This window comes from Trichechus manatus, unplaced genomic scaffold (genome assembly GCF_000243295.1).
Source record: "Trichechus manatus latirostris isolate Lorelei unplaced genomic scaffold, TriManLat1.0 scaffold00094, whole genome shotgun sequence".
Classification (NCBI taxonomy): domain Eukaryota; kingdom Metazoa; phylum Chordata; class Mammalia; order Sirenia; family Trichechidae; genus Trichechus; species Trichechus manatus.
In genome coordinates this window covers 3,246,097-3,262,273 of record NW_004444030.1, presented here as the reverse complement: position 1 = coordinate 3,262,273, position 16,177 = coordinate 3,246,097, and the positions used below count along the sequence as shown (strand labels likewise).

Genomic DNA, 16,177 nt, shown 5'->3' with positions numbered 1-16,177 from the left:
TGAGACTGGAGGAACCCCAGAAAGCATGGCCCCCGGACTCTCTGTCAACCCAGAATTAAAACAATTCCTGAGGCCAACTCTTCAGACAAAGATTGGACTGGACTGTGGGACATAAAATGATACCTGTGAAGAGTGTGCTTCTTAGCTCAAGTAGATACATGAGACTAAATGGGCAGCTTCTGTCCGGAGGTGAGATGGGAAGGCAGGGAGGGTTAGGAGCTGGTTGAACGAACATGGGAAATCAGAGATGGAAAGGAGGACTGTGCTGTCACAGTAAAGGGAGAGCAATTAGGGTCACATAACAGTGTACTTATAAATTCTTGTATAAGAGACGAACTTGAATTGTAAACTTTCACTTAAACTACAACAACAACAACAAAAAAGATTTACAGCCTTGGAAACCCTGAGCGGCAGTTCTACTCTGTCCTACATGGTCGCTATGAGTCGGAATTGACTCAACAGCAGTGGGTTGTTTGGTTTTTGGTTTAAGACTCTAAACGGTAAAGTTTATGTTGAGGGTTCAAAGCAGAACAATACAAATGATTAACAATTTTTGGAGAACGTTAATTGGCTTGGCATGTTTACCTTGAAAAGGAAGAAATTAAGAAATGGATCTTTAAGTGCTCTTAAAATACCATAAACAGTAGTTGGTTTAAAAAAGGAAAGGAAAGGAAGAAAGAAAAGGTTTGCCTGTTTCACATCTGAATTTAAAGGCTTTTGGATTCGTTGGTATCCTCTCTTCCTTCTAATTTCTTTTCTTTTACGTTGTTTCTGACTCTATGCCCTGAGAGGAAAAAAAAAACCCGTTGCCATGGAGTCAGTTCTGACTCATACAACCCTATAGGGCAGAACAGAACTGCCCCACAGGGCTTCCAAGGAGCGGCTGGTGGATTTGAACTGCTGACCTTTTGGTTAGCAGCTGAACTCTTAACCACTGTTAAGGGCTCCGCCTTGAGAGGGGGCATCTCAAATAAAACCTGGGAAACAGATCTCATTTGCTTTCTTTTGCACAGGTACTAATCCAATTCTTCTGTTCCTGTTCTTAGAGTAAGATTACAGCCGCATCCTCTTCACCATCTGAGTCTAGGTTCAGCAGGTTTATGGCTCTGCACCTTTTATCCTCTCTGTCTGAGTTAGCAAATCAGTAAGCTTAGTTTTAGTTGGGGGAATATGTTGCTTTTTTCTTTATGACACTAGTCTTAGTTTTCTTAGATCTAATGGAAGAGTCTCAATTCTCTACTGAAAAGATCTGTTATATTTTCTAGAGACAAAAATTAATTCTCAAGACTACTAGGAGAAAACACTGACTACCATCTCCTATTTTTAATAACTATGTGCACAGAAAGCGCTTTGTGTGTGTGTGTGTGTGTGTGTGTGTGTCTATTTTTCAATCACAGCTCTTTAATTGTATTCCAATAGGAGTCACTGTAGCTTCCTAAGGTGACGGCAATGCTGAAGCACTGGGAGAACCTGATTCGACAATAAGAACTACTACACATATTCTATTTCCAATATTTTCTGTTACTGCCATTTATTAATATGCTGCAGAGCGGAGTTTATGGCTGTGTGAATGGAGGTCACAGCAGTGTTCTTCCATAAAGCAATTATGATCACTTTTATTATTCAACATTCATTCTCTAGCTTGAACCAGAATAGCCACCCAAGGTAAATTATTCAAAATGGATCATATCTCTGCCACCAAATAAAAGTAAGCTCCTGTTTTGTGGTGCTTTGTTAGGGTTATCCATTCGGCAGGAATGGGGCCTCTGAAACTGGAGACGCCCCTAGAACCATGTCGCCTCTGCGCTGCAGGGTGAGGGGGTGTGGGTACCTCTGGTGGAACACTACTCCGTCATCTTAAATTTGTGACTCTGATGTCTTCTTTTGGAACAATAAGAGAAAAGTGGCTTATTCTGAACAGTTTCAAGGAATGTGCTAATGAAAGTTAATTCTTGCTTGAAGAAATCCTGTAATAAATAAGAAGTACACTATTGGTGAGGAAGGATATATACAAAAATAATCACAGTACCTGGTTCATACCTGTTTCCTAAATGAAGTCGTTTTCATTTAAATGGCCATAAAGAAGAGCAAGCTGCTCAAGTTTCCAGCATTTAATACACTTTCTGAAATGAAATTTTATTATTCAGCTGCTCCATTGACGTTTCTAATTAGAGGAACTGGCATCCTTTGGAAATTAAGTTTTCAACAGCTGTTTGGCCTAGGAAACTGGACCCTCTCTATAACGAGGTCTTTCTACTAGGAAGAGAAGCTGAAGAGGACTTAATACATCAACTGCAAATGTGAAGTCACACACAAAAGACTGCAGGCTTTTAGAAAAACAAGTGTATTCCCCCCTACCCTGCCCATCCGCACAGAGCAGGGCAGAGAACGCAAGACCTCATGCCCAGGTGTCTTGGGGCCTCGGGGTCTTTCTCACCATTCAGAGAGATGATCTGGGGAGATCACACTTCCTTCTGAACTCAAAGGGGCTGGTGGGTATAAATCAGTCCTGGATCTGTATCAGTCCAAATTCTATTGCTATAACAAAGGGCACTGTTTTCACATTCCAGGGAAATTTTTATCTGAGGGCTTAGAGAGCGTTAGCTGATTGTAGGATCATTAAAATCACAAACAAATTAACGGCTTATTCTCTTCCTTTTAAGGAAAAAGAGGCATACATTTATCTTAATTTAAAAATGGCTTCTCACTATTTAATTAAAAATTTGATGCTTAAATATGTACTGCAAGATTTATTCTTTAATACTGGATCTTTTGCTATTTAGATAATACTTTCATTGGTTTATTAATAAGGAGGAAGCAGCAAACACATTATACTTTGACATTAGAAAAGCATTTAAATACAATCACAAGTATAACTTTTATTGGTAAATAAAATACATCTTTTAAAGAGCCAAAATTAAATAAATATATAAATAAGAGAAAGTCATCAAAGGGCATCATGAATGAATGCTCCATCATCCATTCTAGGCCTCAAAATCTTCTGCAGGGATAAGGAGAAGGCCTGTTACTATTAAAAAAGCATTCACTAAATAATGTAATTTAAAAAAATTTAAAAACCACTAGGTTAGAGGATATGCTTAGTATTATAAATAAATTAATTTCTGTTGAGTTAAAGATCTAGAGTAGTTAAAGGGAAGATATCTGAAATGAACCAGAAAACAAATTTAAAATGATAATTAAAACGTAGTTGACTTATTCCTTCACCAAACTGAACAAATGCAAAATGCGAAGACAGGTTGAGTAGTATGAAAGAAAAAAAAATGTGGGGATTATGGCAGGGAAAAAAAAAGTGAAAGTGAGTCAGGAACTTAATTTCATTGCAAACCATACAACATCCCTGTCCATAAGGAGCTTACAGTCTAGTCAGGGAAATGACAATAAAAGCAAAAAGTTGAACAGTATGATAATTCTACATATAGAATTAACCCAATATCTCATACCCAGGCATCTTGGGGACTCAGGGTCTTTCTCACCATTCAGAGACGATCTGCAGAGATCATACTGTCTTCTGAACTCAAAGGGGCTGGTGGGTATAAATCCATTCTGGATCTATATTAGTGCAAATTCTATTCGGATAGCAAAGGGCACTGTTTTCACATTCCAGGGAAATTTTATCTGAGGACTTGGAGAGCAGTAGCTGATTGTAGAATCATGAAAATCATTTATCATCTATAAAATGCCCAGGGTGTTACAGAGGCAGAGGAGAGAAAGCACTTTTCTCCAAAATTGGACAGCAAAGCCAACTCTTGTTTATCCTACTAGGAGAGCAAGAACAACCTGGAAAATCAGCATGCCTTATTCGTTTTGGAACAAAAGTGAAAAATAAATTAGTTAAATGAATGAAATTCAAACCAACATTCATTGAGTGCCCATGACTTCCATTTAGCTTGCTCATACTCTGCTGGAGGGCTTAATAAACAGTGAAGTGGCCAAAGAGTTGGCCCTGACAAGCTAAGGGAAAAGCAGAGGGCAGGAGAGCTGCGATCTCTGACTGCAGCTTGATGGCAAAGGGTAGGCTCTAGTGAGAATCAACCTATGGGAAACTGCCTAGAAAAATATTTAGGTTGACACATTTCAACAACAGAGTAGAAGCAGTTTTTACTTTATTTGTTTTAATGCAGGGAACAAAATAGCTAAAAATATGTGTGTATATACATATGTTTGTATATATATATAGGGTGTGTGTGTATATACACATACACACATACACACACATATATAATACACACACATATCCTAAAAGAGAAGACTATGGCCAAAAGTTCCAGTCTCCAGCAAGAAAGGTAGAGTAAAACCTGCAAAAGCTAGAACCTGTGTAAGGTGGAAACCTGCCAGAGAAGCAAAATTCAAATATTTTCCACTAAAACAAGAGATAAAAAAGTGGTAAGACTGCACCCTGTCAAAGGTGGAAGACTTGCGAGATCCAGGAAACAAGGAAGTCCCTCTGAGTTCTGGCTGTCATAGGGTTTCACTGTATTTGGATGCATAGACCATAAACTTTCCCCTTGGTAGCTTCTGTATCTCATAAGCTCAGTCAATGCCTCAAGCAACGCTAATCAGATTCTGGAACACCTGCATGTCCCTGTACCTCCTGCCCTTCAAAAGTATTGGAAATTGCTTGGTGCAGAATGAAAAGACTGTCAACAGGAAGTGTCTGGAAAACTGACTTCGAGTCCAGTTCCAATTTGTCACTATGAGCTGTGTGACTCTGGAAAAGCTACTTTTTTCCCCTCTGGGTCTCTGCTTTCCCATTTGTAAGAAAGGATTGGACTGGATTTCTGGCCCTGAGAAGGCTAGACATGTGTTGGAAGGGAAAAACGTTTTTCATCTGACTCTCATTCTCTTTGAGGTCTACTTTAAGTCTTAGAGAAATTATTACCATACTTTGGGGCTGTTGTACGTTCGACTTGCAGGGTGTCAAGAACTGCAACTTATCTTCTACTCACTCTGAACCGTGGGATACTTCAACAAAGTTGGACTACCTGCTCCTCGTGGCACCCGGTCAGACTTTCTGAGCCTTTGTTCACAGCTTCCTTTCCCCCTTCAACTCCCTCTATCTTTATTTGAAAGTACTAAAATCTCTGTCCTCCCTTTCCTTCAGCATCAACTCAGTGGAGACTTCCCTGAACATTCCTTTCACAAAATGCCTCTAACACATCCATGTTCTTTTTTATACCTCAGTTTGTATGTGTATACTTCATCTCCTTACCTGTTGGTATTTACTTTGGGCAGAGACCATGTCAAACTCATTTTTGTATCATCCACAATGCTTCACAGGAGGCTCACAGTAAGAGGGTAGCATGATGCAGAAATTATGAGAAACAGCTTTGGTGTCAGACAGGCATGCATTCAAGTATCTGTGTAACCTTGAGTAAGTTACTTAACTTCGCTATGCCTCAGTGCCTTCCTCTGTAAACTGGGGACATTAATTCCTATTTATTATGATTGTTATGAAGAAAATGTAAAAATAACATTAAGCACGTGGCACACTACAAATGTACAGTAGTAGAATCATTAGCATTAAATGCTTACTAAATGAAGCAGTGGACCAAGATGTTGATCAAGAATTGATGGTTTATAAAACCCAATTCACAATCATTCTTGTTCATTGTAAGCCTTTATTTACCTAACAGTATTAAAAAAAAAAATTCCCCTCAATGGCTTCAAAGTCTGTGTGGGACTCAAAAGGTGCCCCTCCTCTTCTAACCACACATGGACACAATTTCTTATACACTTTATCCCTTGTTTTCTTCTCATGCAGACCATGGTTAAAATCAGATTGAGTGACTATGGGCTACTTGTCCAGTATCTCATATCTACTCTCAATTTAAAACAAATCCTTTGGCTGGGTATAGTAATCCTACAGTACTTATTTCTAATACCTCATGTAATTTTTTAAAACAAACATCGAACGTTTTCTCCACTCCTTTCATGCTTTGAATTGGAAATGCTGGTGCCATAGCGGTTAAGAGCTACGGCTGCTAACCAAAGGTCGGCAGTTTGAATCCACCAGGCGCTCCTTGGAAACCCTAAGGGGCAGTTCTACTCTGTCCTATAGGGTCACTATGAGTCGGAATTGACTCGATGGCAATGGGTTTGGTTTAGCTTTCTCATGCTTTGAATAGTTACAGCATTAACATATCTGATACCAGCAAACAGTGAGCTGGAAAGAAATGTGGATTAAAAATCCATTCTTTCCTACAACCCGGTTTCTTTAAGATTAACCTAATTTCTTCTGGGGTTGTGCATGGAGCATTTCATTCTACAGCAGCTCAGAAATTGATGGATTAAACACTCTGTGGGCTTTTCAATAGTGCTGGAATTCTTCTAGGTGAAAGTTAATACCTCATTCTTCATAATATACTCGCTGAGCTCAGGAATTAACACCCAATTTATTCAGGCTATGCTTATATAACCTTGTCTTTGGTTCAAATGAAACACTTGCCAAAATTGTCTAACATCTGTAAGAATGGTCTACAGGGTGTAAAAGGAAATTGAAATTACCTGAGAGAGCTTATAATGCAGAATTACTACTTCCTGCCTTTTTTATCCTTCCAAATCCCATGAATATTCACATACAATTTCTACAAACATGTATATATGTATACACACATATAACTTAATAAAAAATTAAAAACAAAAACTAAAGTCAAAAGCAATAATCAACGAAGGGAGGCAATAATGATTGAGTTTCCATTTGTTATTTCAAAATCAATTTTCAATGAAAATCCTTATGTTTCTTTCTTGATATGGAGTGTATCATCCTAACTTCAGTTACACATAAATAACCAATGTCAAGTAATATTTATGAAATATATACGCTAAGTTTAACAAATTTACATCAGAACACCTAACTGATGGGGATGTGCTGGTTCTGTTATCCTTGGTGCTAGTCGATGTGGAATTACAGAGGTAGATTTTCACTGTGCCAGTTCTGAATCATCGTATAAAAATTAATTTAAAAATATAATCACCACTAAACGTGCTGCTGCACCTATTCAATTTAATAACAAAACAAATGCTACTCTTCCTCCTAAAATGTCTGGTTTTGAGGTTGCTCACGTTTTTCTAACACTAGTGAGACACTGAAGAAGGACTTCAGTACTGCAAGGCTTGGTGCGCCTCCCTCCATATAACCCTACCCTCTTTTGCAAAGGGAGCTCCCAGCTGCTAAGCTTCATGTAACATTGAAGTTCTCTGTTAACATGATTCTATAGTTAAAAGACATCACGTTTCCATTCCGGAAGGATTCATAAATACCAATTTTTCATGAATGTGTAAACAGATGGGTTAATTACCACAGCAACCAAAAACATACCAGGTCAATTACTTGGCTGGCAAACACTCTAGTGATTTTTCAAATACCATCCTTTTTACACTGCTGAGATAAAGAGGTTGAGGAATATTCTGTATAATAACACAAACGCTAATGCCTGTAAAGGGTTTAATAGTGACCTCTTGAGAGGTTTTCACAATCCAAAAATGGAGTAAACACCAGTAGATGCATCAAAACACAGTGAACACACAAAAACTGATCCAGCAGCTGCGGAAACGATGATGGAACAAAAACTAGTGGGGAAAAGAAAATCTTAAAAATAGCAGCTACTGAAAGAATTAAATCATTTTCTAAAACAAGCAAGCACATCAATTATTTGCTAAGAGAAAAGTCAGAGCACGGTACAAGAATGAGTAATAGAGACAGGCCGCCATTTTGAGGAAAAGAAACCTAATCTAGAAAGTGTGGATTATTTTCTAATGTTAAGGACCAGACTAACTTTATTTTGTCATATTTTAGTATGATATAAAATTTATATGAGAATTACATTAATATGCAATTAATATGGCAGTAAGTAGTCTTGAAAATAATTATAACTATAACCAAACCAAAAAAAAAAACTACACCCACCGCCGTCACATCGATTCTGACTCACAGCGACCCTACAGGACAGGGTAAAATTGCCTCACGGGTTTCCAAGGCTGTAAATCTTTGTGGAAGCAAACTGCCACACCTTTCTCCCACACAGCAGCTTGTGGGTTTGAATTGCTGACCTTTTGGTTTACAGCTGAGCACTTTAACCACTGTGCCACTCAGATGGACTAGGAGAATGGGGCAACCCAAAGCTGAGAGAGCAGATTTGCCATTCTAGTGGGCCTGGAAGGCAGAGCTGAAGCCCAGGGCCGAGGGGCCTCCACCCAGAATCCAGAGAGCACAGCCAACACCCAGAGCCTGGAGGGCAGGGCCATTGCCTAGATGGTCTCAGAGAACAGAGGATTATTTCCAAGCCTTGAGAACTAATATAAATTGTTCTGCTGGGTTTTGGACTTGCTTGGTATCTGTTATCCCATCTTTCCCTCTAATTTCTCCCATTTGTAATGGAAATGTGTACCTTATGCCTGTTCCACCATTGTACTTTGGAAACAGATAACTTGTAGTCTAGATTTCACAGGTTGACAGACGAGAATGAATGTTGCCCCAGGATGGAATATGCCTAAAGTCTTACCCATATTTGATTTAGACGATTCAGAAGATGAGATTTTAGACTCGGAGTTGATTTAAGATTTTTGGGATGATATGACTGGGTGAATGTGTTTTACATGTGGCAAGGACACAAATTTTGGGGGGCCAAGGGGTAGAATGTCATGGATTGAATTGTGTCCTCCCCGAAATACGCGTCAACTTGGCTAGGCCATGATTCCCAGTATTGTGTGGCTATCCCTCATTTTGTGATCTCATGTAATTATCCTCCATTTTGTGATGTGCTATAAATTCTAACCTCTGCCTGTGGTTATAATCCCATTTGTGAATGGGTTGTGTTTGTTATGTTAATGAGGCAAGATGAGGTTATGTCAGTGAGGATTATGTTATGTTTATTATGTTAATAAGGCAGGATTATGGTGTATCTTGAGTCAATCTCTTTCGAGATATAAAAGAAATTGAACAAACAAGGGAGAGAAGCAGAGATGGGGGAAGAGAGATGCCAAGCCTTATGAAGATCGCCCAGGAGCAGAAGCTCAAAGAGACAAGGACCTTCCTCCAAGCCGATGGAGAGAGAAAGCATTCCCCTATAGCCAGCACCTCGAATTCAGTCTTCTAGCCTCCTAAAGTGTGAGAAAATAAATTTCTATTTGTTAAAGCCACCCACTTGTAGTATTTCTGTTACAGCAGCACTAGATAACTAAGACAGAATTTGGTACAGCCAATGGCAGTCAAAGCAAAATAAAATCACTCCAAAGCACACCAATATCTCTGGTACTCTGTGCAGCCCAGCCGCCAGGGAACCACCAATTAATGCAGGTTTCAGAGACATCACTAAGACAGGAAGAGCAGAAGCTTAGAACACATACTATGACCAAAAAGGACTCTTTTAAGATGCTTATATGGATTGGGCATCCAACCCAAATCTAAATTAAGCAATATTTCAAACACCTTATTTCAGGAAAATAATTCTATACAAATTGGATTAATTGATCCCTTGACTACCAATTCTTCAAACCAGATTATTCTTTAGAGACACACAGCCTCAGGGTGGTCCAAAGTACTCCCTGCCCCATGCTTTTGTGTCCATACTCTCTCATCATCTACAAGTGCTCTCTCTTAGCATCAACATGCATATGAAGTTAGCAGAAGACCCTCATGATCAAATTATTCTTTACAAATATACAATGCTATTTTATATAATCCTAAGAGACCTGGTCAAAGAATCACAAATAGTGAAAAGAAATATTATCCTAATTGGCAAGGCAGTTTGTTCATTCTAGAGGGCTCATCCAGGGAACCATACACACTTACCTGAGGAAATGCTTCATTGTGCCTGTTTTGACTGTGCAGACGCTACACAGAACTGTCTTCAAGTAACTGATCCCAATTAGTTTTTGTCAAAGTAAGTGTAAGCTGTGGAAAGAAATTAGATATATTTACTAATAAGGAGGTTGGAAATCTCAAACCAAATTTCTCTTACTGAGGAGACAATGTGCTATGCACCAAGAACATTATCAGCTGAACTGCCCACATAGCAGCACACTTCAACGGATGAAGACTACAGCTATAGCCTTTCATTTTATAATTCATACAATTATACTTTCATTTTAAGTCATTTGTAGGAGAAATTATTAGTTTCATGAGCAATCCCTTCAAAAATAAACTTTTTCTCTATTTTGAGTATTGTTCCTATATCCTGGGGAACAGTATTTGCAAGCCAAAAAAAAAAAAAAAGTTAAAATTAACCATCCTGACTTCCAGATATCCAGTGGTCTGAAATCTGGCCGCCTCAACCTTCCAGAAGTACAATTCAAAATTAACTAGAAACAACTGATAATGTCTTTAAGCTCAAAAACAGCTGTTAAAGAGCCACGTACTTCAAACAAATTAACAACATGTCCTGGCCCTCCCTTTTTTTTTTTTTTTTTCCTTTTTCTTTCCACTGTGAATAGAGCAGTAAGGCTTTATACAGTATCTGTATAGCATTTTTCGCTTTACAGTTTGCCTTCACAAAAACTATAATATCTGGTTAATAGTTTTCTTCTTTCTGATAAGGAGAATACCCAGAGCTGCCTGCAAACAGGCAAGGTGGGATGCGATGAGATGAAACAGAGAAACAACAGCATAGAGAAGTTACCTCATGAGAGAAGAGGCAAATGGAACACCAGTTGCAACAGCAACGTGAGGAACTGAGTGTACAGACAAATGGCTGAGGGCGGAGACAAAATTACCCACTAGAACATCTTGGGAGTGCCGGGAACTCAGCCCAAATATTAATAAAAGCCAGCCATTTATTTAACACCTATTTGTTCTTATAAATATTTCATGCATGCTTGAAAAAAATGTTTACACACCAAATTTAGGATTGTGGTTACTTCTGGGGAGGGAGAGAGGAGTTTAGAATTGAGAAAAGGAAAAATGGTCTTCAACTTTTTAAGTGTTTTATTTCTTAAAATATATCTGAAGCAAAATAAAAGGGAAAACATTTATTCATTTTGTGAAAACATTTATTCATTTGTACTTCTGTGGCTTTTAAAAACGAATCTAAATTTTAACTTAGAAGTGTTAATGCCCACCAAGTGCCCAGATCTTGATTTCTAATGCCATTCTCCACTAAAAGAAACCAAGGCACCTTGGAGAAATGGCTAGCTCTAGGTTGGGTCAAGGAATATACAAGATGAGCCTGAAGCATCTTATAGTGCCAGAAAGCAAGCAATTGCTCAAAAAAACAAACAAATGGGGAGATGTCAACTGGACAACTGAAAGAGCTCCCAATGGCCAAAGTTGAGACAACTTGATAACAAAATAAAGTAGTATTAGATTATAACCCAAAGTATAACATAAATATCCATAAGCCCATACTGATATAAATAAATGACTGACTAAATAAACGGGGGAGAAAATCTCCTATACAAAAGAATCCCACACAATTTAAGTAGATACTCTGCCCTCAAAGGAGCCCTGGTGACAGAGCCCTGGTTAAGTGCTTGCTGCTAAACAAAAGGTTGGTGGTTTGAATCCACCCAGCGGCTCTGAAGGACAAAGACCTGGTGTTCTGCTCCAATAAAGATCACAGCCTAGAAAACCCTATAGGATAGTTCTACTCTGTCACAGGGGGTCACTATTAGTTAGAATCAACTCAACAGCATACAACAACTCTGCTCTCAGTCAGTGGAATATAACTGTCCACCCCTTAGGTGTACACAGGGCATGACTTCCTTTAAAAGAGCGCAATAAGGAAAAGGGGAAAAGAGTAACTTAACAGTAGAGAAACCTGACAAACACTACCTCAGCCAGGTGACTGAGGTTAACTGAAAAGTCATGTTGATATCATGTACCCTTGATATGATATGATGAGAATATGGTACTTTACCTCTGTAGTCTTTCTCCCCAAAACTCATAACCCCAGTCTACTCATGAGAAATACATCAAGAAATCTAAACTGAGGAACACTCTACAAAATACCTGACCAGTCCCTCCTCAAAACTGTCAAGGTCATGATAAACAAGAAGAGACTACGAAGACTCTTCTATTTTATTTTGACTTTAACAAAGAGAAATTTATTTCTTCACAGTAAAGTAGGCTTAAAGTCCAAATTCAGGGTGTCAGCTCCAGGGAAGGCTTTCTCTCTCTGTCAGCCTTCCCATCAATGTTCCCCTGGACTAGGAGCTTCTCTGCGCAGGGACCCTGGGTCCAAAAGACGCGCTCTGCTCCTGGCACTGCTTCTTGGTGGTATGAGGTCCCCCTGTCTTTCTGCTCACTTCTCTCTTTTATATCAGAGACTCTTTTAAAGAGACATGAAGACTAAATATAATATAGTATCCTGAATGGAATCCTAGAACAGAAAAGCACTAGGAAATGTGAATCAAGTATGACCTTAGTTAATAATAATATATCAATATTGGTTCATTAATTGTGACAATTGTATCATATTAATGTGAGATGTTAACAACAGGGGAAAATGATTGTGGGATATATGGGAATGCGCTGTGCAACTTCTCTGTGAATCTAAAACTATTCAAAAATAAAAAGTTTATTAATATGTTAGTGCCTACTATGCTCTAGACACAGAGTTAGGCACTAGGATACAGGGTGAACAAGATGGGCATGGTCCCAAACTCCAGACCCAACAGGTTGAGGGAGAAGAGGAGACAAGATGATACGGAGACACTAATATGTACTTAAACACAATATTACAAGTGGAAGATGGATGCTGTGACAATAGGTATGAGAGATATCTATTCTAGACTTAGGGGTTGGGGGGAGGGTCTTCCAGATCGAGCAAATAGTACGTACAAAGTCCTAGAAGCAAAAGAAAATACAATGTGTGTAGGGGAAAATGTTCAGTATGACTTTGCATGGTGTTAGGTGAGAGGGGCAGGTAAGAACAGGGTTAGCAAGAGATGAAGTGGAAAAGCAATCAGGGGCAGATCATGGAAGGCTTTGCAAGCAATTTAAAGTTTAAACCTTACCCTGTGAATGAGGAATCACTGAAAATTTTCAAGCTGAGATGTGACATAATGAGATTTTTATTTCTAAAAATACACATGGATTGTAGGATGGAGAATAAATTAGATTGTGGTGAAATTACAGGTAGGGATACTGCTTAGAAAGTTGTTATAATAATCCAAGCAAAGATAATAGTGGGAGGATAAGCAATAGACAGAGATGGAGTGTGACAGATTTGAGAGATATCTGGAAGGTAGAATCAGTAGGACTTTTGTTAGTTGATTGGGAGTTGGTCAAGAAAAAACAAGAGTCAAACATAGGCCAATGCTTATGACTAGCAATTGAATAGACAGTGATTCCCTTCACTAAAATATGGAATTCTGGAGAAGTAGATTTGGGGTTATGGAGGTTTAAGAGATCTTTTGGACATTTTGCATTTTCAGGGCTACATGATAGCATGGATATATATGGACTTGAAGGTCAGGAGAGTAATCTAGGCTGGAGACAAAGATTTGGGCTTCCTCAGCGTATAGCTGGTAATTAAAACCGTAGTCTAGAAGGAATTACTAAATAAGTAGCATAAATAACACTTGCTGTTCATAACAATAGTTTCAGTTATTAGGATAAAATTAAATTAGAATTAAAATACTACTGGAATACATTTTAGAAAAATTTTATCAGAATTAAAAAGAAAAAATTTTACCCTTAAGCAATTTAATTTCAGTTAATTAGAAAAAATTAGTTTACCTAAAAAAAAAATCTCATTTTATAATGGTGTGAGATAAATGAAGTAATACAATATTTCAGTTTCCTGCCTTCTACATAGTGGTTCCTGAATCCCTTCATTTAAAAAGTTTTTGTTTTTGTTTTCTGTGCTTTAGGTGAAAGTTTACAAGTCAAGTTAGTTTCTCATTCAAAAGTTTATACACATATTGTTTTGTGACATTGGTTGCAATCCTACAATGTGACAGCACTCTCCCCCTTTCCACCCCAGGTTCCCTGTGTCTATTTATCCAGTTTTCCTGTCCCTTCCAGTCTTCTCATCTTGCTTTTGGGAAGAGGAATTACTTATTTGGTCTCATATATTTGGTTGAACTAAGAAGCTAAAAAGCTTCTTGAATGCTTATGTGACCAGCATTATGCTTGGTAACGCAACATATTTTAATATTGCAAATAAGCCTTCATATTTTAATATTTAATACTGTATTAATTTAGTATCAACTTACTAATTAATTTATTAATATTTATTATCTACTATTTTACTACTTAATATTTTAATACCATGAGGAAGTCATGGGGGAAAATTCAGCACATATGGCAGGGAGTGTGCATGGTGGCTAGAAGCACAAGTTTTGGAGACAGAGTTCACATTTGGGTTCTACCACTAGCCAAGTGGAAAGTTGCTTAACCTCTCTAGGATTCACTTTTCTCCCTGTAAAATCAGGAGAGTAATTATACCTCTCTTGTAGGGTTGTTCTGTGGATAAAATTAACTGAGGGGTTTAGCACAGTTCCTGGTAAGTAATATGCATTATAGAAGCCCTGGTGGCCCAGTAGTTAAGCTCAGCTGCTAACAGAAAGATCAGCAATTCAAAATCACCAGCTGCTCCTTGGGAGAAAGATGTGGCAGTCTGCTTCTGTAAAGATTACAGCCTTGGAAACCCTATGGGGCAGTTCTACACTGTCCTATAGGGTCACTATGAGTTGGAATCAATTCAGCGGGCAACAGGGTTTTTTTTGTTTGTTTAATATGCATTAAATGAGTGCTACGCATGGCGTCGCTATGAATCTGAATTGACTGAATGGCAACTAACAACAACAACTCACTATTATTATTATTATTTTTGTTGTTTTTATTGTATTCTCCTGTAAAGTAAAAGATCATTTTGTCAAGTGAAGAATCGCTTAGGAAGCTGTTAAAATAAATTCTGGCAAGTTGATGGAACCTGAACTAGAATAATGACAGTGGTGATGGAGAGAAATGAATTGAAGTGAAAATATTTCGAAGGTAGAACCAATTGGACTTACTAGTTGGATGGGAAAAGTGAAGGGAAAGAAAATAATCATTTATTCTAATTATCCGTCCCCCAAACAGGAAACAAAGATAACAGTAACAATTAGTTCTAATTATCTGTCCCCAAGGAGGAAACACCAAAAGTGGCTTTGGATGGTAGAAGAAAGCCTGTACAAATGCTATTTAACTCACTGCTTGTTGGGTATTCATGAGATAACTTAACTTAAAAATTGCTATAGAAAAACAAAAACAATTATTGCTTGCTTTATTTTTAAATCTAACATTGTTTTGAAGGAGGCACACTTGTTAATGTCCTATTTATGTTAAAACAGACAATCTGTGTAAAAGGAAAGGACATATAACAAATCATAGGGAGCAGCACATGATACTTCCAAGTCACTATTAATAAGAAATGTTCTTTGAGTTGTTTCTCCATGAGTGGTGCTGGGTTAATCTACTCCTTTTCACAAGACCTTTTTTTAAAGCCAGCACAGCATTTCTGAAGTGGCTGGGCAAAGCCTAAGGACGTGGACAATTTAAGTTTGCCCCTCATCTGCACAACGCTCTAACAAAATGGTAGCCATGATAGACTTCATATATTTTCACACACCAGCCTGCTGACTTTAATTTGATTAAAGATAAATTAATTGCCCTGTTTATATCTGTTTCACTAACTGAAAAAATACTGATATTAACTTTCTGTTTGTGTAATTCAGGTTTACTGAGGTACTATTGTTAGCTGACATTGAGTTGACTCCAACTTACGGTGACCTTCTGTACAACAGAACAAAACGTTGCCTGGTCCTGCGTCATCCTCACAATCACCAGCATGTTTGAGTCCATCGTTGCGGCTATTGTGCCAATCCATCTCACCGAGGGTCTCCTACCCCTTCTTGGCCATCTACTTTACCAAATATGATGTCCTCCTTTAGAGACTGAGCATCCTGATGACATGCCCAAAGCAAGGAAGTCAGACGATTTTTTTTGTGATCCATAAGGTTTACACTGACTAATTTTCAGAAGTAGATCACCGGGCCTTTCTTCTCAGTCTGTCTTAGTCTGGAAGCTCCATTGAAACCTGTCTGTCATGAGTGACCCTGCTAGTATTTGAAATACTGGTGGCATCGCTTCTAGCATCACAGTAACACGCAAGCCACCACAGTACGACAAACTGACAGAATGGAGTCACCCTTTCTGCAGTCAGACATTAACTCT

At 38.3% G+C, this 16,177-nt stretch overlaps 1 protein-coding gene across 1 annotated transcript in view; it reads right to left on the bottom strand.

Annotated features, from left to right (window-relative positions):
- The window catches only part of ELMOD1 (ELMO domain containing 1), a 64,325-nt gene that overhangs the window by 30,625 nt on the left and 17,523 nt on the right, over positions 1–16,177 (bottom strand). The window contains exon 2 of the mRNA XM_004382472.2: positions 9,812–9,913. Coding sequence (XP_004382529.1) covers positions 9,812–9,828 — 17 coding nt within the window. The 5' untranslated portion in view covers positions 9,829–9,913. The remainder of the gene's footprint in view (positions 1–9,811; positions 9,914–16,177) is intronic.